The 27,473-nt window shown below is 39.8% G+C and overlaps 1 protein-coding gene across 1 annotated transcript; it reads left to right on the top strand.

Moving 5' to 3' along the window:
• The first annotated feature begins 9,872 nt into the window (after nt 1-9,872).
• On the top strand, nt 9,873-26,308 carry LOC124277671 (mannan endo-1,4-beta-mannosidase-like). Its single transcript, XM_046713403.1, has 3 exons — nt 9,873-10,015; nt 22,265-22,451; nt 25,343-26,308. The coding sequence occupies exons 1-3, from the start codon at nt 9,873-9,875 to the stop codon at nt 26,306-26,308; spliced, it is 1,296 nt and encodes a 431-aa protein (XP_046569359.1).
• The last annotated feature ends 1,165 nt before the right edge of the window (nt 26,309-27,473 follow it).

Genomic DNA, 27,473 nt, shown 5'->3' with positions numbered 1-27,473 from the left:
AATTGCCCTTAACATCGAAAACTGTCGCCCGCGATGTTGTCGGTGTTTGCCGAACTGGTTTCAATCACAAGTTGCGCGTATGTTTTTTACGCCAGACATTAGCGTCATTTTGTCTTGGACCGAGTTGCGTCTCGTAAATAGATATTCGTTAAGAGCACTCCAAGGTACATAACGCTGTTGAGTTCGCTTGAAACAATGTTCAGCCGGTAGAGGGCGTGAGAGTCGATTTAATGCAGCGTTGCATTAATTCATTCGAACTTTTTTTTATTTAATATTGTAATCTAAATATTATATGGTAGCTTCCCTGAGGGCTGAAAGTTAGTTTTATTGAGAACAGTGCATTCCATATATAGAGAAGTGTGAAATAGTGCCTTTAAGACGGCAGTTGTATTTTAATCGTATGGTGTTGTAACATTTCTTTATGTTTGTAGCAAACATTCATTGAGGAGGTATAGTATTCTTTTGGATTTTCACGAAATGATATTGAATTCACATTGAAAACATATAAAACAACAACGATATATTGCAATGTATTTAATTAATATCCAATGACGGAGGCCAAATCTGATTAATACATTGATTAATACATTGGAGGAATTGTAATAAGATGGACATAGTTCTGTTCCTTGGGTGTGCCAGGAAACTATTTGACCAGCCGTTTATATCCATATTCGCCGTAACTATGTTCAAAGTAAGCCGGAATTTCGCGGGTTCGATCCCTGGTCGCGTCATACCCAAAGACGTTAAAATATGGAGCTTGTTGGTCCCTGCCTAGCGCTCGGCATTATTGGATACAACAATGACTGGTCGGCTCGGAGTCAGTACAATGTGTCTGAGTGGGGTATTCATGATTAACTGCGGCATGGTATCTCAGTGAGCTACAACTATAAAACCAGCTTACGTCTGAGCTAGTACAAGCAGCCATACATACACACGGATGCACGTCGTCATATGAGCAAAATATGCCGAAGACCCGGGTTTGATTCCCAAAATTGAAACAATGTGTGAAGCCCATTTCTGGTGTCCCCGCTGTGATATTGCTGGAATATTACTGAATGCGGGGTAAAACTAAACTCACTTACTCACTCACCCAGACCCAGATAAGCGACACTGCAGATTCCATGTTGCAGTAATGCCTTTTGATGGGGGCCCATTTGTGGTGTCCTCCGTCCAATATTTAAACAAAACGTTTTTGAATATCCCAAACTGCGCATACTAGATCTGATGAGACGATAATTCTTAGTTGTGTTATAATTGTGTGTTTTTGATATATCTTATCCGTTCATTTATGAATGACTTTAACATTACGATCGACGAATTCCTCTTTTCTTCTTGATAAAGTTACATGTTCCATGTAATGATCATACATGCATGCATGCATGCATCCATCCATCCATCCATCCATCCATCCATCCATCCATACATACATACACACACACATCACATACAACACACACACACATACATACATACATACATACATACATACATACATACATACATACATACATACATACATACATACATACATACATACATACATACTTTGAAATATTAAAAATATTATTTTGCACAATCCACATCTCTGTCAACATGCAGCAGGAGGCGTACAGCAGCTGCTAGGTGTGGCTTGGTCCTTCTCCCCATGTGGCAATGCATCAATACACGTGAACGAGAGAAAACTATGCAGATACATTACACGTTTGTCTTTCACAACAATCTGGGAGGTCTTGAGGTGGGATGGTAGAAATCAGGAGAGATGAATTATCATGATGTTGGATAGAGGCTATGACGTGTGGTTGTGGCGATGAGATGAGATGAGATGTGTGGTTGTAAGTATGGCGATGAGATGAGATGAGATGTATGGTTGTAAGTATGGCAATGAAGTTGTATCAGTGATCATGGGATAGGATTGGTGCCCATTGAGTTAGGAAAGTAACTGTAATGTCAAAAAGTGTGGAGAAATGTATGGCCGTCGGGTGGGATAGTGGTCATAAGGTTGGATTAGGTAGGATAGTGGCATCTTGAGCTTGGATAGTGACAACGATGGATGATACTGATATGACGCAGGTGGCCATGAGAAGGTAAGTAAGATCACGAAGAGTTGTCGAGTGGGTGGTTGTAAGGTATGAAAGTATGGCCACAAGGTGGGACAGTGGTCATTAGGCGGGATAGCGACCATGGGATTGGATAGATGTCTGTGAGATGGCGAGGTATAGTTGCCAATTGATGGGCAGTAGCCATGACTTAGCGTTGGTAGCTATATGGTGACGTTGGTGGCTATACAGTGACGTTGGTGGCTATATGGTGACGTTGGTGTCTATATGGTGATGTTGGTGGCTGTATGGTGACGTTGGTGGTTATATGGTGGCGTTGGTGGCTATATATATGGTGACGTTGGTGGCTATATGGTGACGTTGGTGGCTATATGGTGACGTTGGTGGCTATATGGTGACGTTGGTGGCTATATGACGTGGCGTATATGGCTATATGACGTGACGTTGGTGGCTATATGGTGGCGTTGGTGGCTATATGGTGACGTGACGTTACGTTGGTGGCTATATGGTGACGTTGGTGGCTATATGGTGCGTGACGAGGGCGTTGGTGGCTATATGGTGACGTTGGTGACGTGACGTATATGGTGAGTGACGTTGGTGGCTATATGGTGACGTTGGTGGCTATATATGGTGACGTTGGTGGCTATATATGGTGGCGTTGGTGGCTATATGGTGACGTGACGTTATATGGTGACGTTGGTGGCTATATGGTGACGTGGCTAATGGTGACGTGACGTGGTGGCTACATGGTGGTTGGTATATGGTGACGTTGGTGGCTATATGGACGTTACGTTGGTGGCTGACGTTGGTGGCTATATGGTGACGTTGGTGGCTATATGGTGACGTTGGTGGCTATATGGTGACGTTGGTGGCTATATGGTGACGTTGGTGGCTATATGGTGACGTTGGTGGCTATATGACGTGATGGCTATATGGTGACGTGACGTTGGTGGCTATATATGGTGACGTGGACGTTGGTGGTTGGTGGCTATATGGTGACGTTGGTGGCTATATGGTGACGTGACGTTACGTTGGTGGCTATATGGTGACGTTGGTGGCTATATTGTGACGTTGGTGGCTATATGGTGACGTTGGTGGCTATATCGTGACGTGACGTTACGTTGGTGGCTATATGGTGACGTTGGTGGCTATATGTGTGACGTTGGTGGCTATATGGTGACGTTGGTGGCTATATGGTGACGGCATTGTTACGTATGGTGGCTATATGGTGACGTTGGTGGCTATATGGTGACGTTGGTGGCTATATTGAGGGCGTTGGTGGCTATATTGTGGACGTTGGTGGCTATATGGTGACGTGACGTTGGTGGCTATATGGTGACGTTGGTGGCTATATGGTGACGTTGGTGGCTATATGGTGACGTTGGTTGCTATATGACGTGGTGCTATATGGGTGACGTTGGTGGCTATATGGTGACGTTGGTGGCTATATGGTGACGTTGGTGGCTATATGGTGACGTTGGTGGCTATATGGTGACGTTGGTGGCTATATGGTGACGTGACGTTACGTTGGTGGCTATATGGTGACGTTGGTGGCTATATGGTGACGTGACGTTACGTTGGTGGCTATATGGTGACGTTGGTGGCTATATGGTGACGTTGGTGGCTATATGGTGACGTTGGTGGCTATATATGGCTATACGGTGGCGTTGGTGGCCATATGGTGGCGTTGGTGGCTATATGGTGACGTTGGTGGCTATATGGTGACGTTGGTGGCTATATGGTGACGTGACGTTACGTTGGTGGCTATATGGTGACGTTGGTGGCTATATGGGACGTTGGTGGTTATATATGGTGACGTTGGTGGCTATATGGTGTGACGTTGGTGGCTATATATGGTGACGTTGGTGGCTATATGGTGACGACGGTGGTGGCTATATGGTGACGTTGGTGGCTATATGGTGACGACGTGACGTTGGTGGCTATATATATGGAGGACGACGTGGTGGCTATATGGTGACGTTGGTGGCTATATATGGTGACGTTGGTGGCTATATGGTATGGCGATTTTGGTGGCTATATGGTGACTATATGTGGCTATATGTGACGTTTAGTGGCTATATGGTGACGTTGGTCGATTGCTATATATGTGGCGTTGGTGGCTATATGGTGACGTTGGTGGCTATATGGTGACGTTGGTGGCTATATGGTGACGTTGGCGGCTATATGCTGACACTGGTGGCTTGTGGTGGCTATATGGTGATTTTGGTGGCGTATGGTGACGTACGTTGGTGGCTATATATATGACGTTGGTGGCTATATGGTGGCGTTGGTGGCTATATGAGACGTTGTCGGATGCGTGGTGGCATTGGTGGCTATATGGTGATTTTGGTGGACGGTGACGTTGGTGGCTATATGGTGACGTCGCGATTTTGGTGGCTATATGTGACATTGGTGGCTATATGGTGACATTGGTGGCTATATGGTGACGTTGGTGGATATATGGTGACGTTGGCTGCTATATGCTGACATTGGTGGCTATATGGTGACGTTGGCGGCTATATGGTGACGTTGGTGGTTATTTGGTGATGTTGGTGGCTATATGGTGACGTTGGTGGTATGACACTGGGCAGGGAAACATGGCGATCTTGTGGCACAGGCGCCATGAAGTCGGACAGAGGTCATGAGTGATAGTGTCCATGATATTGAATAGTTGACATGAAGCTGAATAAGGGCAGTGAGGTGTGATAGTGGACATAGTGATGGCTTCGTGGCCAAGAGATGGCATAGTGGCCTGTGATGTATGAACATGGCCCATGATAAGTCAATAAGACCTGTGATATGTGATCATGGCCTGTGATATGTGATCATGGCCTGTGATATGTGATCATGGCCTGTGATATGTGATCATGGCCTGTGATATGTGAACATGGCCCATGAAGTGTGAGCATCGCCTGTGATATGTGAACATGGCCTGTGATACATGAACATAGCCTGTGATATGTGAACATGGCCCGTGATTTATGAACATAGCCTGTGATATGTGAACATGGCCCGTGATTTATGAACATAGCCTGTGATATGTGAGCATGACCCGTGATATGTGAGCATGACCCGTGATATGTGAGCATGACCCGTGATGTGTGAGCATGACCCGTGATATGTGAACATGACCCGTGATATGTGAACATGACCCGTGAACATGACCCGTGATATGTGAACATGGCCTGTGATATGTGAACATGGCCTATGCTATGTGGAGATGGCCCATGATGTGGAAACATGGTTTTTGATGTGTAAACATGGCCTGTGATGTGTGAAAATGACCTGTGATATGTGAACATGGCCCATGATGTGTGAACATGACCTGTGATTGAAGAGGAAGTAATCAGCCATTGTTGTAACGATAATCGTTCTGCTGGCACGACAAAGGAAGCTGATCGATGAAATTTCTCTTTTACATCAAAGATGATGAATCCTTGTCTTGTATCTTACGTATATTCTTAGACATTATTGAAGCTGAACAAATGGCATTGTGGGCATTTAACATTGCATGTGTGGCGAGGTATTTTCTCGGCATTAAAAATACATAGCTTTAGTTACACATACTCGCCAGGAGTACAACATATTGCAGCTGCTCCACCACAACAATAAATTATAAAATCATATTTGGTATTTGCACTGTTACTTCTGTAACACCTGTGTCGAGTAAATATGGGAGCGCGTTTTCACCGTTATGTGGATAATACTTAATTTGATCTATGCAGATCTACAGATATGAAATTATAACCTACGAATTATCGACTTTGGAAACAATATATTCTCAGGTAATCGACAAGAAATCCGAGTCAGTTCACACCTCTTCAAAATGACTTTTCAGCTTTTCCATGTCTTTATGAGATGCTAGCCAAACATCAAATGAAGTAACTTTTCATCTAATTGTGTCGAAATTGTATTGATTGAATATATTTGGGTTTTTAAATTTTAGTACGAATAAGTTGAAAAGATTTCAATTACGAATGCAATGAATATATCGAAAAGGCAACATATACGATTAACTGGCTGCAGAAATTACAATATTAATATTATGGTTTACAGATTAAAATAGTATGCAGCAATATTTTCTCGGGTAATCAACATCCATTCTGGGTTATTTTCTGTTACATCTCGTCAAAATGACAAATATATTTGACTTTTCAGCTTTGCCATGTCTTTATGACATGATCTCGAAACATAAAACTATTCATGCAATTGTGTCGAAAAAAATCTGAATGAATTTATTTGATTGTTAAATGTTAGCTTTAATAATCTGGACCCTTATTCTCGAACGTTCGTAGCCCTAAGAATTCTTAACTTTGATCGTAGCCAATGGGCTTAAGAAGTTCGTAGGACTACGAAAGTTTCGAGAATATCTATCTTGAACACATTTTAGTTACGAGTGCTGTGGGAATATCGAAAAGGCAACATGAAAATATACAATCAATATGCTACAAACACTGAAATATTTTTATTATTATTACTCAAATAGTATGCAGCAGAGAAGGTTCGGGTGATCCTGGCACACTCAGGCTGATAAACCCCTTGCCCCCTCTACATGCAGCCCAGAGAGCGAAGGGACTTGTCCCAGGAGTCGAACCCCCCAAGAACTTTCCGGAAGATATGACGGCTCCCCATCACTGCAGCCTTCTGCATTACCTAGAATGTCAGAAGATCTGTGCTCCCGGTGGAGAACCCGGGCACTCTCGTGATCTGCGCCAAGAGGTCAGGAGGTACCAAACCAAGGGCACCAAGGTGAGTGAGTGGGTTAAAATTTATTGTCACATCGGCAATATTTCAGCCATATCGTGACGAGACCAGGGCACCAAGGACATTGGGGGAGTCTGGCGACAGTGTCTCTTACTGAATCTTGCTGCCAAAGGGACAGAAATTCAATAACATAAATAAATTCATTGGCTTCATCAAAAAAGAAAAGATCGGGTTTGTTACGAGGAATTTTTCTTTGACTGCATATGGGCCTATTCCAAGGAAGTTTAAAAGCATGATTTTCCATGACGTCCTGGACATGTTCTGGGTCATACCACGTATGGACCTCGGAGTCAAAGCCACAGCCATGGCGAAGACGGTACGTATAACAATAAGCCATGCCATCATATCGTTTGGGATATGTTGTCAGGCGCCTAGCGAGCCAATGTTTTCGTGTAAGCCCGATAGGTTGCAAAGCTTTATATTTTGATAGTATTGAGGGCCTGCCCACCCTTTTTAGAAACAATTATGTGTAAGCCCGGGCTTTTTATAATGGTAGCTACGCCCCTGGTTGTCTGTGGCAAGTATGGACATCAACTAACAGTCCTTCTTTGATGAACAGTCTCAGCGAATTTGATGCTCTTCAAGAATCACATTTTGGCCATTGCGAGTAGGAAGTGATTGGTCCTGGGTAGCAAAAGAAAATGCCGTTTCGGTTCAGTTTTATGAGGGCGGTGAGGTAGCTTAGTGGTTAAAGCGTTGGCTCGTCACGCCGAAGACCCAGGTTCGATTCCCCACATGGCCACAATGAGTGAAGCCCATTTCTGGTGTCCCCCGCCGTGATATTGCTTGAATATTGCTACAAGTATACAGAAATCTCCGTATATATATATATATATATATATATATATATATATATATATGTATGTATGTATGTATGTATGTATGTATGTATGTATGTATGTATGTATGTATGTATGTATGTATGTATGTATGTATGTATGTATGTATGTATGTACAAGGTTATGGAGAACTGTTGTAATGGATGAAACGGACCTGCGAATATTGTAATATGACTGTGTTCTTCATTGAGGAAGTGTGATTTAAGTGTATTACATTGTTTCTTTTGGCTTTAGTAGGGGCAGTGCTGTTCTGTGGTTCCATATATATAGTTGTGCCATATTTTGGACTAAGAGTTCCAACGTACAACCATGATTATCCAAGATACTCTGATCCATTATTATATTGAAAGTTCTAGAAGAGTTACACAGTATATAAGAGGCACCTTCTTCTGACTGAGATGTCACATTATTTCGTTCATTACAAGAAGACCATTTGTGATTTACATTGACCTGTACAGTTGTAAACTTAGTTAATGTTAAAGTTCTTCTGTTAAGCAGATAACATTGATTTTTTGTTAGTGTCAAGGGAATTCTGTTACAAACCGATCTTAACTTATTGTTAAAACTTGGGAATCAGTACGCAAGAACATCTATAAATATATATTACTCCCTCCTATTATATACCTAGGTCATTATGACAGCTATCAACCTGGGGCTCCTTTCACGAAGCAACCTTTACTAAGGTTAACCTTAACTCCCATTCTTTAACATTGCACTAAGGTTACCTTAGTGACTTACGATCACCTAAGTGCTTTGTGAAAGGAGGCCCTGTTCGATTTTTGTAATAAAGATGCACACCAAAACTAAAGCAGGTCGTAATGAACAAACCATTTTTATCCATTTTTCTTTCACCACAGTTCCTATATACAAACGGATCACGAGTCTATTTATGACGTTACGAGTCCTTATTTTTGGTCAGTGAGTGAGTGAGTCAATGTGTGTGTGTGTGTGTGTGTGTGTGTGTGTGTGTGTTTTGTGTCTTATAATTCAGTATGTTGTGAAAGACAAATGTGTAATGTAACTGCATATGATTCTTTTTCCCGTGTATGTATATCGATGCATTGCTACATGGAGAGAAGGACCTAGCCACATCCTGGCAGCTGCTGTACACCTGTTGCATGTTGACAGAGATGGGGGATTGTGCAAAACAATATTTTTATTATATCAAATTATTTACGAGTATGCATGCATGCATGCATGCATGTATGTATGTATGTATGTATGTATGTATGTATGTATGTATGTATATGTATGTATGTATGTATGTATGTATGTATGTATGTATGTATGTCTGTATGTGTGTATGTATGTATGTATGTATGTGTTTGTGTGTGTTTGTGTGTGTGTTTTTGTGTGTGTGTTGTTGTGGGTTTTTTGTGTGTGTTCCGAGGGTGAATAAATGTATATAATTATACATAGTTATATTTATGTAACTGACAGGAGTTTCCATTTTTCCAGTCGCTTTGACAAGAACGATCGAAGCCATCATGAACTCAAACTTGCGTCAAGAACTTAATAATCTTAATCTATTAAGAAACCACCTCTGTATATATACAATTGTCCTTTGTACATGTAGACACTCATCACGCACTGTTTGGAATACTGAAAGAAGATGGTATGGAAATGTCAAAGAGCGTACACTGTAAAATGTGTCATTTATAGATAATGGAAAACGAGTACCACATTTATCTACATGACCATTGCCCATTTATGTATCAGACTCATATATATCTTTGGACTTCAACTGTTGTAAATGTTAACATATTAAAGTCCTTATCTGCCAGTAAGTTCTTGAAATGAAACGGCAATTCAAGTGACATTAACAACTAGATGTGATTTCTGCAGATCTACCACCAACAATAAGCTGTAGTCCATGAGATGTGTCCTCTCATTTGATTTGTAATAACGACTTTTATCTCGTGCAATTTCAATCTTAAAGTTTAGTAGGTGCAAGAAGACGAGAAATTTATGAAAAACTTTCTCAAACTTGAAAATCAATATGGTCATGTGATATTCAACATCTGTTTTACTGTTTACAAATAGGCTGAGGTTTGCAAGTATCTTTACTGAAATGTTTAAAATGATCAATAGAAAGCAGCATGGCGAGTGGGTGATATTATTCGACACACGTCGGTATTTTCATTGGTCCACCTAAGTTTTCGCTGCCTATAATAACCCTTGACGATGATCTGATAAGTCACTCGGAATCAACATGACGATGTTCGACAGCAGACTCTTCTTGGTTCTCCTGGCTGTTCTTGTGCCATCCCTGGGATCTGTTCCTGGGCCTAATGAGCTTCCCGACAAGCTTCAGAATCTCCTAGACCTCCTGGTAGACGCTAAGGCTGATTTCCAGTGTGTCTTTGACCTCATCGACGAGCAATGCCCATGTCTGAGAAAGTTAAAACACAAATAATCTTTTGTTATACCATATTCATAACCATTTCCGAATATGTGCGGAAACATTTTCTGATCTGTTGGGCAAAGCTTTAACTTGAATATTCCTGTACGCTGCAACAGCTACAGGTCTCTATATCAACAATCGTAGTAAACGTGACCGCCTCCGTGGTGTAGTGGTTAGAGCCTCCGCCCGGAGAGTGGAAGGTCGCGGGTTCGATCCCCGACCGCGTCATACCAAAAGACGTTAAATATGGTACTTGTTGGTCCTTGCCTGGCGCCCGGCATTAATGCGTACAACAAGGACTTGTCGGCTCGGAGTCAGTATACTGACAGACAGGCAGACAGACAAAATAGTTTATTTATGTATCACGTGAATGTACATGTCAAAAATAGCAGCGGTAAAAGAACATAGAAAAATACAACACCAGGCCAGATGGCCAATGAGACACACTAGACAATATGTGCATAAAATATATAAAATATATGATTAAAACATAGATGAGTTTACTGTGTCTGAGTGGGGTATTCATGCTTCACTGCGGAATGGTATCTCAGTACTAGTGGGCTAGCACTATATAAAACCAGCTTAAGTCTGGGCTAGTACAAGCAGCCGCACATACACATACACACGCACGCACGTCGTCATATGAGCGGAATATTCTCAAGCACGACGTAAAACCCAATTTCACCTCACCTCACCTCACCTCACCTCACCTCGTAGTAAACGTAAGCTCCATGGTATAATGATAGCATAATCTAACCTGTGTAAAAAGATATATTTTACTATTTAATAGCTTCAGAAATCATAGATAAATAACACGAACTCAGACGTAAAGGTCTAACCGCCATGTGGACAGACTGGAATTAATCGAACTTCTTTATTAAGCCATGAGAAGGTAGTAGTGAGTGAATGAATTTAGTTTTACACCGCACTCAGCATTGTTCCAGCTATATGGCGGCGGTCTGTAAATAATCGAGTCTGGACCAGACAATTCAGTGATCAACAGCATGGGCATCGATCTACGCAATTGGCATACGATGACATGTGTCAGCAACCACCCGATCCAGTCAATCGCCTCTAACGACAAGCATGGGTTACTAAAGATCAATTCTAACCCGGATCTTCACGGGTGAGCAGGTAGTAGTGATTACGAATAGTTTTGTCTTTTAAATTTAATAGAGTCTGGTTTATGAACGGTGACCTTCTAGGGTGGTATTTGATAGGTTACAGATGTAAAAACACTTTCGGGTCGACAGAATTGTTTATCGGGATTGACTGAAGTATTTATGCGTTTTAAATCCTGTTTCGTTTAACGATTAGACGTAAAACAACAATACAATATAGAAACGGGCTATAGATCGCCAAAACTGAAGGTAGGTCACCATGCTAGAGACCCTGGCTTGGTCTAGGACAGGGCAGACTTACAAGCAATCCGAATACTAGCAGTCCTCCGACTGGTGGTTGTGCTGTAAGTCTGATTTGTCGTATATGGTTCCTAAATGGTTCCGAAAACAGTGTATGCAGAAAGTATTCATTATGGGGAAGATAAAAACATTACTATTGTTAATATCTATATTACAGGTAAACGTAGATGAATATCTGACATTTATTGAACCCAGTGAAGTTCCGTATTTCATAGGCAGGAACATTAACAGCCACAATATGTTTTGGGGAAGTAAGAAAACGGATTAAAATGGTCAAATTATTCAACTCGGTAAGTTTTTCACTGTTTTAGACGAAGCAGATCTTGTCCTTTGAATAATGGAAAAATGATTCGCAAGGGGCTTGGCAAACGGAATTGTTCTTCTTTCGATCTCTCAATGATATCATCATCAATAGCCTGTAAATGTAACTGATATGTATTTCCGTAAGATGTTTTAGGTTGTGACCATTTTATCGCATTTTAAGGTTCGACTACATCGTGTTTCTTGGGATAATGTCTCCCGGTGGAAATTCAAGAAGACTAATTAGGCACATTGTTCTTTTCTGTGCTCTGAACATACCCCATCTGATCTTATAAATGGTGATGTTGATATGTCTAATGAAAATGTCACAACACAAATAATATGAATTGCAGAAGAGACCACTGGAAAAGCAACAGTTGAAAATAAATCGGCATTCTTTCCAAAGACTTGGTGCAATGACAATTGTAAAGGTTTAAACACTCGTCACTACCCTGTGATTTGGCTGACGTTCGTAGGAAACGAGATATTATCTAAGCGTATTGTTCTGCGTACTAAACGATCATGCTGGCGAGAATATATTTCTAATATCAATAGATTGACACAATTAACAAGTATCTGGTACAAGGTGAAAACGATTAGTGGTACTAATATTATTTCACCTTTACCGGTAATAGGAGACACTGGAGAACATATTACAACAAGAGTCATCAGAAGATGACAAATCAACCCGGCCCCCACAAATTTGCAAAAAAACAAACACACCAAATCATCTGACAGTAACTTAAAGTCAAACTTGATTCTTTTAGACCAAGTCCAAATAGTTTCCACTGATATCATGACAAATATAAATGCCAAAAGTCCACAAACAGCAAAATAGCGCCACTTCGGGATCTGTTTGATATATCTGCCAAGTTTTGTTGAAGGATATTGAACGATTTTTGAGTTGTGCTCCAGAAACAAAGCCTAAGGTATAATGATAATTATGTTAAACTATTTACCTTTGGACAGTTCATTTTACAATAACCAATCACAACACATGCACTTTCAGTTTACCTAAACTCGGTGCATTGCCTGTTAGTGCTATGTAGTTCATGTACATTGTACACACAGTAAAGTATTCAGAAACGTGTTTGTGTTTGTTTTGTATTGTTGGAAACCGGACAGGCAAGTTTGAATCCGGGCTGGTAATCTCTGAAAGTTACCAGTCCGGCTGTCTGGCCTGGGATCTGGGGAGTTTTAAACACTGAAAGTATCATTGTTTAGTAATAATATAAGACGAAGTATAATACAGGCTTTTTAAAGGTCAAAATGTTTTGACAAAATATTTGAATTCTAATGCACAAATTGTTGAAATGTACATCTCGGGCCAACATTAAGCTTACTAGTATTTGATCATCCAAAGTCGCACAAGATGGAAAGACACCAACTGCAGGAAAACCCAGAAAAATTTTAGTTTCTAAAAATGTTTTCGCAAAAAGAAGCAAGATTCGTAGAACGCATTGTTCTGTAATCTGTAATCAATAAAATGTTCTGAACATGATTAATGTTTATCGTTAATCGAAGGCACTGGATGCCTTCATGGTCAATTAGTGAACTTCGTGAAAACAATAAGATGATATAACTGAAATTGTTACTGGATAATCACACAGATACCCAGTCCATGAATTCTCCACCACCACGATGGATTGAATCCATTCCACAAAAGAAGAAAATGAAAACAACCGAAATACGTACAGTGGACCGGGAAAAAATGTCGGATTGTACAGAGTGTCGGATAATTCAATGTCTCCTTGCTTGAATACTTTTCAAACAGTACCATACACTGTAACTGGCTTATGTCATGAAATTAATGCTTAATAGCTATTAAGTGGAGAGGATGTCGGATTGTACAGATTAATAGTGTCATTGGGACCAGAAAATGGTGTCGGAATTCGGAATGTACAGATGTCGGATAATTCAATGTTTGAATAAGAACGCTGCCGGGACCCAAAAAATATGTCGGAATTCACAGATTGTCGGATAATTCAGATGCCGGATTATACAGAGTCCATTGTATATCAATATACAATTTGTTTGAAAATTGATAATTTCGTATTTCGTCACCTTACCTACAGACCGCAAATCTGCAAAATCACAAGATCAAATATGAGATGCTTTTGAATAGCTCTGTGCTCTGGAATTAACCCTGATATTACCCAAAAGTGGACGCACGTCAGAAACATTGGTTGGTTGACGCCACACTCAGCAATATTCCACCTATATGGAGGCAGCCTGTAAATAAACGAATCTTGACCAGACAGTCCTCTGATCAACAGCATGAGCATCGATCTATGCAAATGGGACACGATGATATGTGCTAACCAAGTCAGCGAGCCTGACCACCCGTCCCCGTTAGTCGCCTTTTATGACAAGCATGGATTACCGAAGATCAATTCCAACGCGGATCTTCACGGGTCACGACAAGCACGGGTTACTGAAGATCAATTCCAACCCGGATCTCACGTGTCTCACGTCAGAAATGATGGACAGTTGTAGCTGTAACTCATGTTCCTCTGACTGACACAAACAAACCTGAAATTGACATGCAATGCGAACGGAATGAACAGAAATGTGTGTATCAACAATAACGGGAAGTATGGTCAATCTAACGTCACATGGTTTCCAATTAGGATTGCTTTGATTCTATTAACAGTGAGTGAGTTTAGTTTTACACCGCACTCAGGAATATTCCAGCAATATGGCGGCGGTCTGTAAATAATCGAGTCTGAAACAGACAAGCCAGTGATCAACAGCATGAGCATCGATCTGCGCAATTGGGAACCGATGACATGTGTCAACAAAGCCAGCGAGCCTGACCACTCGATCCCGTTAGTCGCCTCTTACGACAAGCATGGGTTACTGAAGGCTCATTCTAACCCGGACCTTCTAACAAGGACCACGCCGCCCCGTGCCATAAACGTACGTTTCAACTCCACAGGTATAGTTTAACACGTTTGATAGCTGATCAAGAGTTAGATCCTTATCATCTATCTAACCATTATGAGTTAATGTCTGTGCTACATGCATGTAACTTATGCATAGACATGAATAAACATATTTAACATTTGTGTATGAATGAAAAAACACTGGATCTTTGCAAACCGGCCTCTAAAACTTATGATTGCATGCATAAACACAAATAAACAATTTGTGTATGAAAAACACAAACAGGATCTTTGAAACTTGGCCCGTCAGAAAATAAGAAAGCAATTCTACCTTTCTAACAGCCGTGATAATGGATGGAATAGTGCGTCATCTAACAACAAGCAATTATTTCAGTTTTCACCGGATTTAGGTTCAGCTATTTGCTCATTTTCATCATTCTAATTATCGCTATTTACTCATTTTCATCATTCTAATTATCGTAAGTATTAGTACGGCGAGGTATAATATAGGCTTTTTCAGGTCGAATTTGAGTTGAGTTCAAAGTTGAGTTGTGCATCTTATGACAACATTAATCTATCTGTGATAATTCAATGTTCTGGAATCAAGCAACTCGAATTATTTTTCAGAAAACAAAATTTCAATAACATATTCTTTGCACCTTAAGGTGCATTTTGTACATCTTAGGTTGGCATAACAGATGCTTGATAGACGACTACTGTCCATTCTATGTCCCCTTCAAGGGATTTAAAGTAGCTGCTATATTCAGGGACACTTTCTATTAGGATCCAGTAACGGTATTTGAGAATGAAATACGCAGTTTGAAAGTGTATGATTAATAGCGAAGAGAGTACACCCCAAAATAAAAACGTATATGAACACATTAGTTTCAAACTGTTTCTTGTCTGTTTCAAGTAAAAATTAAAGATTTGACACCATATTATCTGTAAAAACTCACTCATTCTGAACAGCCTTCTTCTTATTTCCCAATATTTCCCTCTCATGTGTCTCATTTTCGAGCTTTGTATTACCTGTTTGTATGATCTGGATTCTGTTGTAACTGTGTATTAGCGTGTTCGAATCCAAAACTAATAATTACAGTATTTTTTCTCTGAAGTAGAATATATGCTATATAAATAATGTAGGGATATACAATACAAAAGTGTCAAAATGTTTGAACTGACATTGAACTACTACATATTCTCCAGGCATTTCCATTGGTGTTTTTCTAAACATAGATTAGTCTACATTGCTTCTTATCCATCTAAAACATGGTCTGCATAAAGATTGTTCAACCAAAGCTACCCTCTGTTGACGATGAAGAAAAATGTATAAAATATTACTGGTCTGTCTTTGTTGACATTGTATACTACTGACTACACATAGACAACTACAGACAGTATTTTCCAGTGTGTTGTACACCCTTCAAGACATACACCATCATCAGAATTGTGAAAAGCCTTGTAAATTAGCCAATGTTTCTGGATTGACCTCGCCGCAAATTACTAGTGATATTTATGTATTTAGTGTGGATGTACATTTTGCAGGTTTGTAATATGTCTTTGTACGTCCTTCCATAAAAATTCAACAAGAATCTGTGTAATTTGAAAATAACCCTAAAAGTATTCAGCTATATATCTGATTCATCAAAACACAAAGCCTCGGACCTGCACCTGCATTTACTTCCGGTCAATGTCCTAAGTCCTGCTACTGGACCGCCAAATTCCTGTCTCAAAGACCCTATAATCCTAAAAACAATGAAGGCGGGGTTTTTTTTATTTTCACAGAAACTATTTGTCTGAAATACACTTAAAATGTCATGTGGTAAAAATGCCAGTTCACTTTCACAGATTTTCACTGTATCGTCATGTCACACAAGTTCGATCGACATGTAACTTCGATCGCCCATTTTGAATGGTAATTGTCGCGATACGTAGCAATAACTTACGATATCTGCAACTTTGATCTTCTGGTGACAACGCTTTCATTTCTTTAGACCGGAAAATGTTTCGTGTCAAGTTACTAAATGTAAGTTAAATTATAGCTCATATTCAGCAAACAACTGCTTTTTAACCCCAGATGAATAATGTAACTTTAGCAACTTAAATAAAATGTAAACAGTATTTATTTCACACGTTGTAAATTGACAGCACACCTGTCTTCTGCTTGTTTACGTTGCTGGTCTAAATGTCACATGACCAGACACGTGATATCCTTGTCAAAAGTTTTTAAAAACTTTGGAAACAAGTAAGGGCAATTTCTTATAGAAAACTTAATGCTTTTTTAGAATTTCCGCCAATTTGTACCTGATGAGGTTCGAGCTAGTGCCTCATTGATAAATACAACCTTTGCACAATGTATCCACCCTACATGTCAGCACAGAACACATGTACGTTTCTGCAAGCGAGTTCGTGGTGTTTGTCTACATTCTGAGGTTTGATGCCCTGTCACGATGAGCCTGAAGAATAACTCCCTGCATAATGCTTGTACATCAGCTGAATATCTGTAACTTTTCGTCGTTTTTAGAAGTATTAAAGCATAGAATGCACGTTTCATGGACATAAATACTATAAAATTACTTGGGACTGCTATAACTCTGAATTTGACACGAGAGATCGCCCATACAAGTCGTCCTGTTTACGCGACAAGCCAGCCAATCATAGGATCGAACTTGTGCGACGTAGCTTTTTGGGTCACTTGTGTTGACCGTGAGAAGGCGGCCATGCCGCGATTGTGAAAAGCAGTAACAATACCTGGATTTCGGAAATGTTTGACATAAATAAGAAGTTTAGAGGTAAGAGATTTGAAAATAAGATTATATGAATATTACTTTGAAAATTCAGCGACAGTTCTTAACTTCCATGACACGAGGATATATTTTGATTTCTTATGTGCACAGTTAATTTTGAGTACAAATCATAAATTAATCTAAAGACAATTAACCATTATAATATTTCAAATGATAAGTTACACAATTAGTGAAACATATTTTAATTTTGTTGTTATTTCCTTTTTTCGCACCGCACTCTTCCAGAACTTTGCGAGTAAAAACACATAAAAAATGGCCAGCGATGGAACGACTAAAACATTGGGTGCTGTTGAAACACTTGGTGCGCTACTATTGGGTAAACGCTTGTTTCAGGAAAGGACAGAAACGAGAAGTTAATTCAAGTAAACATATGTATCCCTGTTCATGATGTTTTTACGAATGAAATGTAATCAGACATTCCCCTCATCCTGACATAAAAATCTGCTCTAAGAAATGGTAAGTTCTAAAGTCACTGACCAGGGTGCCGTTGTACAAAGCTATGTTAGTGCTAGGGTAACAAATAGACTTACGACAGAAGTAGCTCTGTTGCGTAACAATTCTGAGTGTGAGGTTGTTTTGTACAATGGCACCCATTAGTACAGTAGCAGTAAGAGATTTAAATGGTGTTGTACTATTGCGTTAGCAAACATTATACCTGACGCACCTCACCCTTGTTTATGGCCTGTGTCCTTCAACGTGATTTCAAATGTTGATAAGATAGGATGACTGAAAGTAGTGTCATGGCACTATAGCTCACCTGAACGCGTAGTGTGCAAAGTTAACAGACAGACACTCACCAGAATGTTGATGTAAACGTTGATATTCACATATTTTCCCCGTAAATACCATGGGTTGGCAACGGGCACTAACACTTATTAATGATTAAACAAAATACTATCTCACCGTAAGATTTGTTTGTTTGTTGTTTAACGTCGCACTCAGCAATATGCCAGCTATATGGCAGCGGTCTGTAAAAATTCGAGTCTGGACCAGACAATAAAATGATCAACAGCATGATAATTCATCTACGCAACTGAGATACGGTGACATTTGTCAACCAAATAAGCGAGCCTGACCACCCGATCCCGTTAGTCGCCTCAGACGTATGCGTGGGTTGCTTAAGACTAAAACTAACCCGGATCTTCATGGCTCTCTCACAATAAGAAAAAAACATACCTTCCAAAGTGCAGTGCTCTCAGTCTTGTTAAGGCGGCATTTTCAGGAAGGATGACGCCGACAGAGCATGTGCAGTGTTTACAGAACTGGTCTGATTGCCACAAAGGATGTGTGGAAGTCGAGTACCACTTTCTCTTAATATGCCCCTCTTATAGCCAGTTACGTGGAATATATATACGGACATAGTAGTAGTTATATCCTTCTAAATCTAAGATATTACCCTTTTGTCAACCAAATATTGTACCCTAAGTACAATACGTTTGAGGTATATCTACCATCAGTCTATAGAACACTAACTTGAACGTTACATTTGATCGAATCATAACAGTAACTGTCCATGCCATTTACATAAACGTATGTTGTTATAGGCTGATGGCCTACACTAACGGTATAAAGATTAGAATTGAATATAATTGGTCCAGTGGTTTCTGGGAAGATGAATTTAACAGTGTCTGAAACGCATTTTGAGAGAATGTAGGAGCTCGCACAGGTCTTAAATACAATTTACAATATTCAGATAAAACGGATCATGTGAGTAAAACTATTAACTACACATTTACCAAACGTTTTTACATTTCTTTAATAAAGTAACAGAGTAAAACATTTGGCATTGCTTATTTTTCAGGTGAACAATTGACTTGCCTTGGCATGTGTTTGTGTCGGATGCCACAGCATGGTTCGCATGTATCATTTATCTAATGACACAACGTATTATCGCAACGTGTATCGTTTAGTATATCGTATACGCCGCTTTTAGTATTATTCCCAATATTGTTAAAGAATCCGAAGCCTTCGGCAGGAAGACTAAACACAAATAACAAAATCAATATTGCCATGGGCAGAAAACCCTCACATTTTCATGATTACCTGATTATCATTAGTTGTCAGTTCAGATTCCTTATGAAAGTGGAAATGTTTAGTGGCCTTTGTCGCTTTTATTTACAATTTCCAGGAGATACACGTTAATATGACAGAGACGTAAAAACTACAGATGTTGGAAAACGGTCTTGATAAGATTATATTTAAGGCATACCCTATCTGATTCGGTTCACGTGCTTGAATAAATACCGACTATCACAATCTCTTATATATACTGAACCGTAAAAGAAACGCGACTTTTCAAAACCAAATGCAAAATATGTTTTTTTCATTGTGATTGTACCGTTTTGTTAACATGTTTTTCAATCCAAATTGACAGTTATTACCAACATCAGTGTGTTTTCTGATGAAAAAGCATATCGACCAAACGTACCTAAAAAGACAGACGTTGTAAAAGGTTCCGTATGACATTCGTGAAAATGAAAATGCACGTGTATATCGTGACAACCCAAACTCGCCTGAAATCATTCTTGTGTTGACACAAGCGCCATAGTTACGAGAGATCAGAGGAACCAAGCCTTGGGACGATTGCAAGTTGGCCAGATTGCACGGAGGGTAGCCAATAAATTTTTTATTGTTCATGTTAGGACAATCTACCGACTGCAGGAACGGTATCAAGCCACTAACAGCATCCAAGACCGTCCACTCAGTGCATGGCCTGTAGTAACATCACGACCGACAGATTGTGCGCAACCATCTTCACCAGAGCCACGGAACCAACTCGCCAGACCATTGGGACTCACAAGAGACCCATTAGTGCCGATACAGTGCGTCGACGTTTACGCAAAAGAAACCTCTGCTGTCACAGACCATATCGTGTTCATGTCCTCACCGCTCGTTACCGTCAAAACCGACTGCAATGGGCTACTCGCAATTGACGCATCGACAATTGAGAACTGTGCTTTTTCTGATGAAAGCCGATATTGTGTTTCGACAGCCGACACCAGAGTGAGAGTATGGCGAAGGCGTGGGGGTTTTCCAATGCGTGTATTGTTGAAACAGACTGGTGGGGTGGTCCAAGTATCATGGTGTGGGTGCAGTCGGTCTGAGCCAGAGAGTTTCAGAATCTCGGTCCAGGACGAAGAAATGGCGTGACAGCTGCTCGCTATATAAGCCTAGTCTTAAGACCCCACGTCGACCACAATTTGAACGTCACAGACATCACATCTTCCAGCAAGACAACGCTTGTGGCCACACTGTCAGAGCAACACTGGACCTCTTAAGACAACATGGCATCCCAACCCTACAGTGGCCTGCACTTATTTAAGTCCAATAGGATTTAAGTCCAATAGAAAACATTTGGGATGAGATTCACAGAAGACTGAATGACCTCAAACCAAGGCCGACAACTGCGGCTGGACTCGATCGGGCATGTGTTAAATGTGTTAAGCATAATTGTCGGGAGAGAGAAAATACCCGATTATTAAGTTTTAAATACATTTGTATGATCTGATGGTATTTTTGTTTAGATGGTATATATGAAGATATCCTGAACGAATATCAATTCCACGCTTTGGTTAAAACGAAAACAAAACTATGAACATTTTGAGGTGCACATTACATTCACGAATGCCGCCAGACAAGTTACAATATGATTAAAAGATTGAAACATTACATGAATTTTCGGCAGAAAATAGATCTCAGTATGTTTCAAACATATGTTTGCACTATCTGAATTTCATCACAATGCAGACATTATTTCAGGTGATCTAAAGCCACACGAAATGTCTTATCTGACACTAGCGAGAATAAAAAGCCAGGTGCTGTGTCACCTCCAAGTCATTTTAGGTCATGGATAAACACTGTTTAAGGTAAGTGTACAGCCTTTATCCCAACCTTATTTTACTGTTAATGTTGGTTTTGTGTGTTTTACACCAGTATCAACAATATTCAAGTTTTACAATGGCAATCATCCATAATCGAATCTGGACCAGACAAGCCAGTGATTGGTATGAGGAGAGTCAGTACTGCTAAATACAGGTTACGATAACATGCAATCATTCAAGTGAATATAGATGGTAGTGCAAGAGAAAACCCGGTGTTGTTTACCAACCCAAACAGATTCCATTAGGCTCAAAGGTTAAATAGCTGAAAAAGATGTCAATGGACCACTGAAAGTCGGTGATGAGGTGGTTTGAAAAGGGTAACCTGTACATCATTTAGTCCCCTCTCAAGACATGATCCAGTCAGTTGTTATTGACTCTACTTTGAAACCTGAACACATGCTAAGTCGTTGTTCGTAAAGTTCATCTCCAAGATTTTGTCAGACAGCCGTGTACAAATCATTTGAAAAAAAATATACACGCTTGAAACTAAAGGGACAGAAGAAAGTAAACCGAGTTTGTCGTTTTATGTCATTGAAAATTAAAAAAAACATTTAAATTTATGCTTACATATCCTAACATTTGGAAATGTTTGTACCAGTTAGATGTATTAATGAAAACTGGGGTTAGAAATTAATTTACGTCAATAGGTTTGAAATGGTGTAGATTTGTGCCGAAAAGAGCAATTATATCAACTAGGTAGGAGGTCACCATATTTGGAGTTAACTACAAGCATATATATCGGGGGTGGGGGTGGGGGTGGGGTGGGGCGTGAGTTGAGGGGAAACACATCGATGTATACAGCTCAGTATCAGTAGTTATTGATCGGATTGTAATACGGAGTTTATACTACCAGGATTGGTTTATTTGTGGATATCACCAACCATCCTATGACATATATCCCTCCAGGGCGTTGCTGGGCTTGTCCATCATCTGGACATCGGTGACCGGGGGACCTGTGGATCAGCACGCCACCAAGGAAACCAGAGCTCTGTATCACAGCATGCTGAAGTTGGCTCGCACCCCCAACAAGTTCATGTTTGGGCACCAAGAAGACACCTGGATAGGAATCTCTCCTGCCCGTGGGAACTACCAGGTTACTCATTACACATGGCAGTCAGTTTGGAACTTTACGGTAACTGTCACTTTTATTGACATTTTAGAAGAGGATTAGTAATAATGGAGATGAGTTCCTTATTTCGATGTCATAAATGTAATCAAGAAGTTGTTATCCATAAAGTATCTAAGTATCATAATTAAGATCACATTTTTTCTTGTATGAAAGAAGTATAATTTTACGAACAGGTAATAACAAATTTTGGTCAAAGGAGCATAACATGCCGACATAACGGTAATGATAGCTTGTTGTATACAGGATAACTCTTTTGGATATTATGGGCAAGGTGTCTACATCCATAATCAATACAAGACTTACACTCCAGATAGAATTGCAAAACTATTTCTGAAATACATTCTGGATTTAGGGAAGGACATTCAACAATTGATAATGCATTTGTTTTACACTCTCTAGCACATGTATATATTTCTCCTTGTGCATGGTGTGTATCATTTGCTTGATAACGGTGTTAGGATGTACACCGAGACGTCGCATCTACTACAACAAAGAAGTTGTCTATCCATAAAATAGTGTTTCTCTTCTTTAGCACATAAGTATCTAAGGAAAAAAAGTGGAAAATGTTGTTGCTTTTTGTGGATTTTAAAAGGGCTTTTGACATGGTGGATAGAACAAAATTACTTTATCTTAGCTTATAAAAGTGTATTCATGGCACTTTTTAAACTTTGTATGTATACAAATCTTACGGCTTCAGTTAAAGTTGATACAAATCAATTTACAGGTTTATTCAACACAACATGTGGTGTTAGACAAGGTTGTATGCTGTACCCATTATTGTTTCTTATATATATTGATGAATTAGTAAATGTTATGAAAACTGACTATTTGAGTGGTATATTAATTGATTGTGATATCATCTTACTTCTGTTTAAAGATGATGTGGCCATATTTTCTGATTAAGAGGTTGATTTACAAAACAAAATAGTATGCCTACAAACATATGGTACAAAATGGGGTTTGTAAATATGGATAAGAGTAAAATTATTGTATTAAAAAGTGGAGGTACACTTTCTTAACATGAAAGATTTACATGCATGTACAACATTGGCTAGACAAGTATACAAAGCACTTGTTCTTGTGAAAAGAATGGTGTATAAATTTCCCAATTTGAATGTTGATGTTTATATGAAAATATATGATTGTACAATTTTACCTATTCTATTATATGGTGCTAAAATATGGGGTACTGAAATTAGAAAATCTATTGAAATTGTACATACAAAATATTGTAAATATGTGTTAAGAGTAGCTTACATATCTTCCAACAATGCTGTACTGGGTGAACCTGAAAGAGTGAGAAAGAAATGAGCATGGTATCATCAAGGTCATAAACTTTTGGATTAGACTATTAAGAATGCCATAAGGCAAGCCCCCTAAACATTGTTGTTTAATGCTCTGTAAATATGATGAACTAGTTTATACTAATTGGGTGTCATTTGTCAGATAAATTCTTTTAAGTTATGGTTTTGGCAGTTCTTGGATAATGCAGGGAATTGGGAATTATGAAGTATTCATTCATACTTATAAATTTAGATTGAGGGATATTTTTACTCAAAACTGATCTATTTCTATTTCTGTTTCGTCTAATTCAATAATGTATAGCACTTTCAAATCTCTCTTGCAACCTGAAATATATTTGAGTTCAATTCAACCATCAAATTTAAGACCCGTGAAGGTCTGGGTTAGAATATTGATCTTCAGTAACCCATGCTTGTCATAAGAAGCGACTAACGGAATCGGGTGGTCAGGCTAGCTGACTTGGTTGACACATGTCATTGGTTCCCAATTGCGCAGATCGATGCTCATGCTGTTGATGACTGGACTGTCTGGTCCAGACTCGATTATTTACAGACCGCCGCCATATAGCTGGAATATTGCTGAGTGTGACGTAAAACAAAACTCACTCACTCACTAATCAAATTTAAGAAGGGCTTTAAGGAAATGTCGATGCTGAAATTATTATAAAATCAATAGATTACCTAAGGATTGTGATTTTATTGACGCTTTTTTGCGATTTCTGTATGGAAGGGAGGAAGATGAATATAATGTATAGTCCGTTTGACGTCATTTGAGACCGATGTATTGCTCAATAACACAAACTCTAATAACTGCAACAAATTCAAACTTTGCACAGTCACATGAATTCGACAGACCAACTCTCATGATTTGTCTCATGATTTTGGACACACGAATAAAAAAGGACCAATTGCTGGTAGAACAGCCAGGTGTCTGAGTTGTTTGTGTGAATTGAAATTTCACTGCACACGATTGTTGATTACCTGGCTGTACATTATCACGTTGGGTATGTACTTATTAATGGGTTATTTGGAGACTGAATTTAGGGATTTCAACAAGAACAAGGATTAAATTGTTTTACGGAAGTTTCCACAAACGGAAGACACCTATGTTGTGTAACAGGGTTAAGCGATCTTATTGTGTTTGCTACTGGCTGGTAACACAAGCCAAGGTTCAGCTGAGATTTCTGGGATGGACATTAGAAGAGTTAAATGTATGCATCTTAATGCGGAAATCGCCAGCACCCTCAGTCAACTGATATCCATCGGATTGGTGATCGGATGCCAAATTAATTCGCACATTGTTAAGAACAGCAAAAGAATTACATTTCCATTGTCGGAATATAAGTCTACTGAAAGTGTCACAGGATAAGGTGACAGTTGGTGACGAATCTAGATCGCAACTGGTATGATCCATGGTTTGAAAACAGCATAACCTGCCGACATAATGGTCATGATCTGTGTCTCACTGACTGTTTCAGTCTCACATAAACATCACAACCCATGACTATAGTACAGTACATATAACAACGTTAAATCAGCATATTTCTTTTGTAGACTGCACAAGTTGACAACAATGACGAGGACGAGTTATCTGACATCCGGAGCGTCACAGGCGAGTATCCAGCCATTGTTGGATTCGACTTCAAAGACTTCCAGGATGATCAAATAAAGATATTGACCTATCTTGTCAAAAAGGCCCATGCTAGAGGACAGGTGATCACGGTGTGTCAGCACGCCAGCAACCCTGTCACAGGCGGTTCCTTCCATTTATACTGGGACAATGGCACCGTGCTCCATACTCTGCGACGGTCTCTCCCAGGTGGGGATGCCAATCCCAAATTCAAAGCCAACTTAGACAAAATAGCTTCCTGGGCCAACAACATGAAGGACGAGAATGGCCGACTTATTCCGATCATTTTCCGATTGTTCCACGAAGCCGACGGTGATTGGTTCTGGTGGGGTCTCAATAATCGATGTCAGAACACCCCTACAGATATCAGGGACATCATGAAGTATACTATATCCTATCTGAGGGACACAGGGAACGTCCACAACTTCCTCTACACATTTACCATCGACTGCTTCACTAAAACAGACAACTTCCACCTTCTGTATCCTGGGGATGATTACATAGACATCATATCTGTTGACTACTATTACAAATATACCCCTACCACTACGAAGGACATTCTGAAGACGAATATTGCCAATCTTGTGGACATTGCAGAGTCCCGTGGTAAGATTCCTGCTATTGCAGAGGCAGGCATGGCAGATGACGGGCTGTTTAACCATACCAACGCGTGGACAGACAATTATCTGTCGGTGCTCAAGACACAACCGAAGTTGACTCGCATTTTGTACATCTTAGGTTGGCATAACAGATGTTTGATAAACGACTACTGTCCATTCTATGTCCCCTTCAAGGGATTTAAAGGAGCTGCTATATTCAGGGACACTTTCTATAAGGATCCAGTAACGGTATTTGAGAAAGAAATACGAAGTTTGAAAGTGTATGGTTAACAGCGAAGACAGTGCACCAAAAATGAAAACTTATATGAAAACATTAGTTTCAAATTGTTTCTCCTCTGTTTCAAGTGCAAAGTAAAGATTTGAGAACACCATATTGTATGTTTTATTTAGCTTAAAATTTAATTGATTCTGAACAACTTCTTTTGATTTCCCAACATCCCCTCTGATCTGTGTTTCGACCTTTTTCTTACCGGTATGAATGTTTTGGTCGTGTTGTTTAAGAAATACGGTTCGCTCTACCACCATGTATAGTGTAATAAAGCACACTTTCGCCCTGAACTATTATAACGTTAAAGCACTCGGACGCTTCGCTCTACCGCCATGTATAGTGTAATAAAGCACACGTTTAACGTTATAATAGTTCAGGGCGAAAGTGTGTGCTTTATCACACTATACATGGTGGTAGAGCGAACTGTATTTCATTTCTAAGATGCCAAATTTAATACTTTCTAAGGATAATTACGATTAAATTAAGGCAGAAAACAAACGACGGTGTCGGTGACCTAAATTAAGAATCCTCGCACATCGCTAACTGGCACGCTGTTCTATTGATGTGTCTGGCCCCCTACGTTAAGACGAACGTTACCAGAAAAAAAGCAAATGATAACAGTTTGATGACGGTTTACGTTCGGATTAAATATCTTCTCTGAATTATTTTAATTACATCTGCCATTAACGTAAACCATATGGGGCAATATGAACGTTGCATTTCTACTACCAACGTAAGTTTAGATCAGTACATCCAGATGAAGCTGAGTAGTCAAGCGACATTCCACGATTGCATTGTGGGAATGTAAACATTGCGAACGTTACCGTGTCGCTGAAAACTTGTGAGTCGAATTGACTCATTTTAACCGTCGTAAAACATAAACGTAATGTTTCCACCAGTGATGTTAGCTGCGTGAAGCAACTGCAAACCAAGAAACGGGATGCAACGGAGTAGTTTACTGTAGGAGGCCGTACGAGGCGATGACAACTGACATGCATCGTGACGTCGCTTACATTGTGACGTCCTAACCTGACCGCTTCCGTCCCGGCCGTAATGCCCAGTCCTTCCACTTCAACTGTCCATGTATCCCACATAAAACGTGGCATGTCAGGTCTTTTCCAAATTACGGAATAGTAGGGTGGTTATCAACAATTATTTCCGTTAGCG

The sequence above is a fragment of the Haliotis rubra genome, unplaced genomic scaffold, assembly GCF_003918875.1.
Source record: "Haliotis rubra isolate DU_JTF1 unplaced genomic scaffold, ASM391887v1 Scf225, whole genome shotgun sequence".
Classification (NCBI taxonomy): Eukaryota; Metazoa; Mollusca; class Gastropoda; order Lepetellida; family Haliotidae; genus Haliotis; species Haliotis rubra.
Note: the sequence above shows the minus strand (reverse complement) of the source record. Positions and strands in the feature narration are given on the sequence as shown.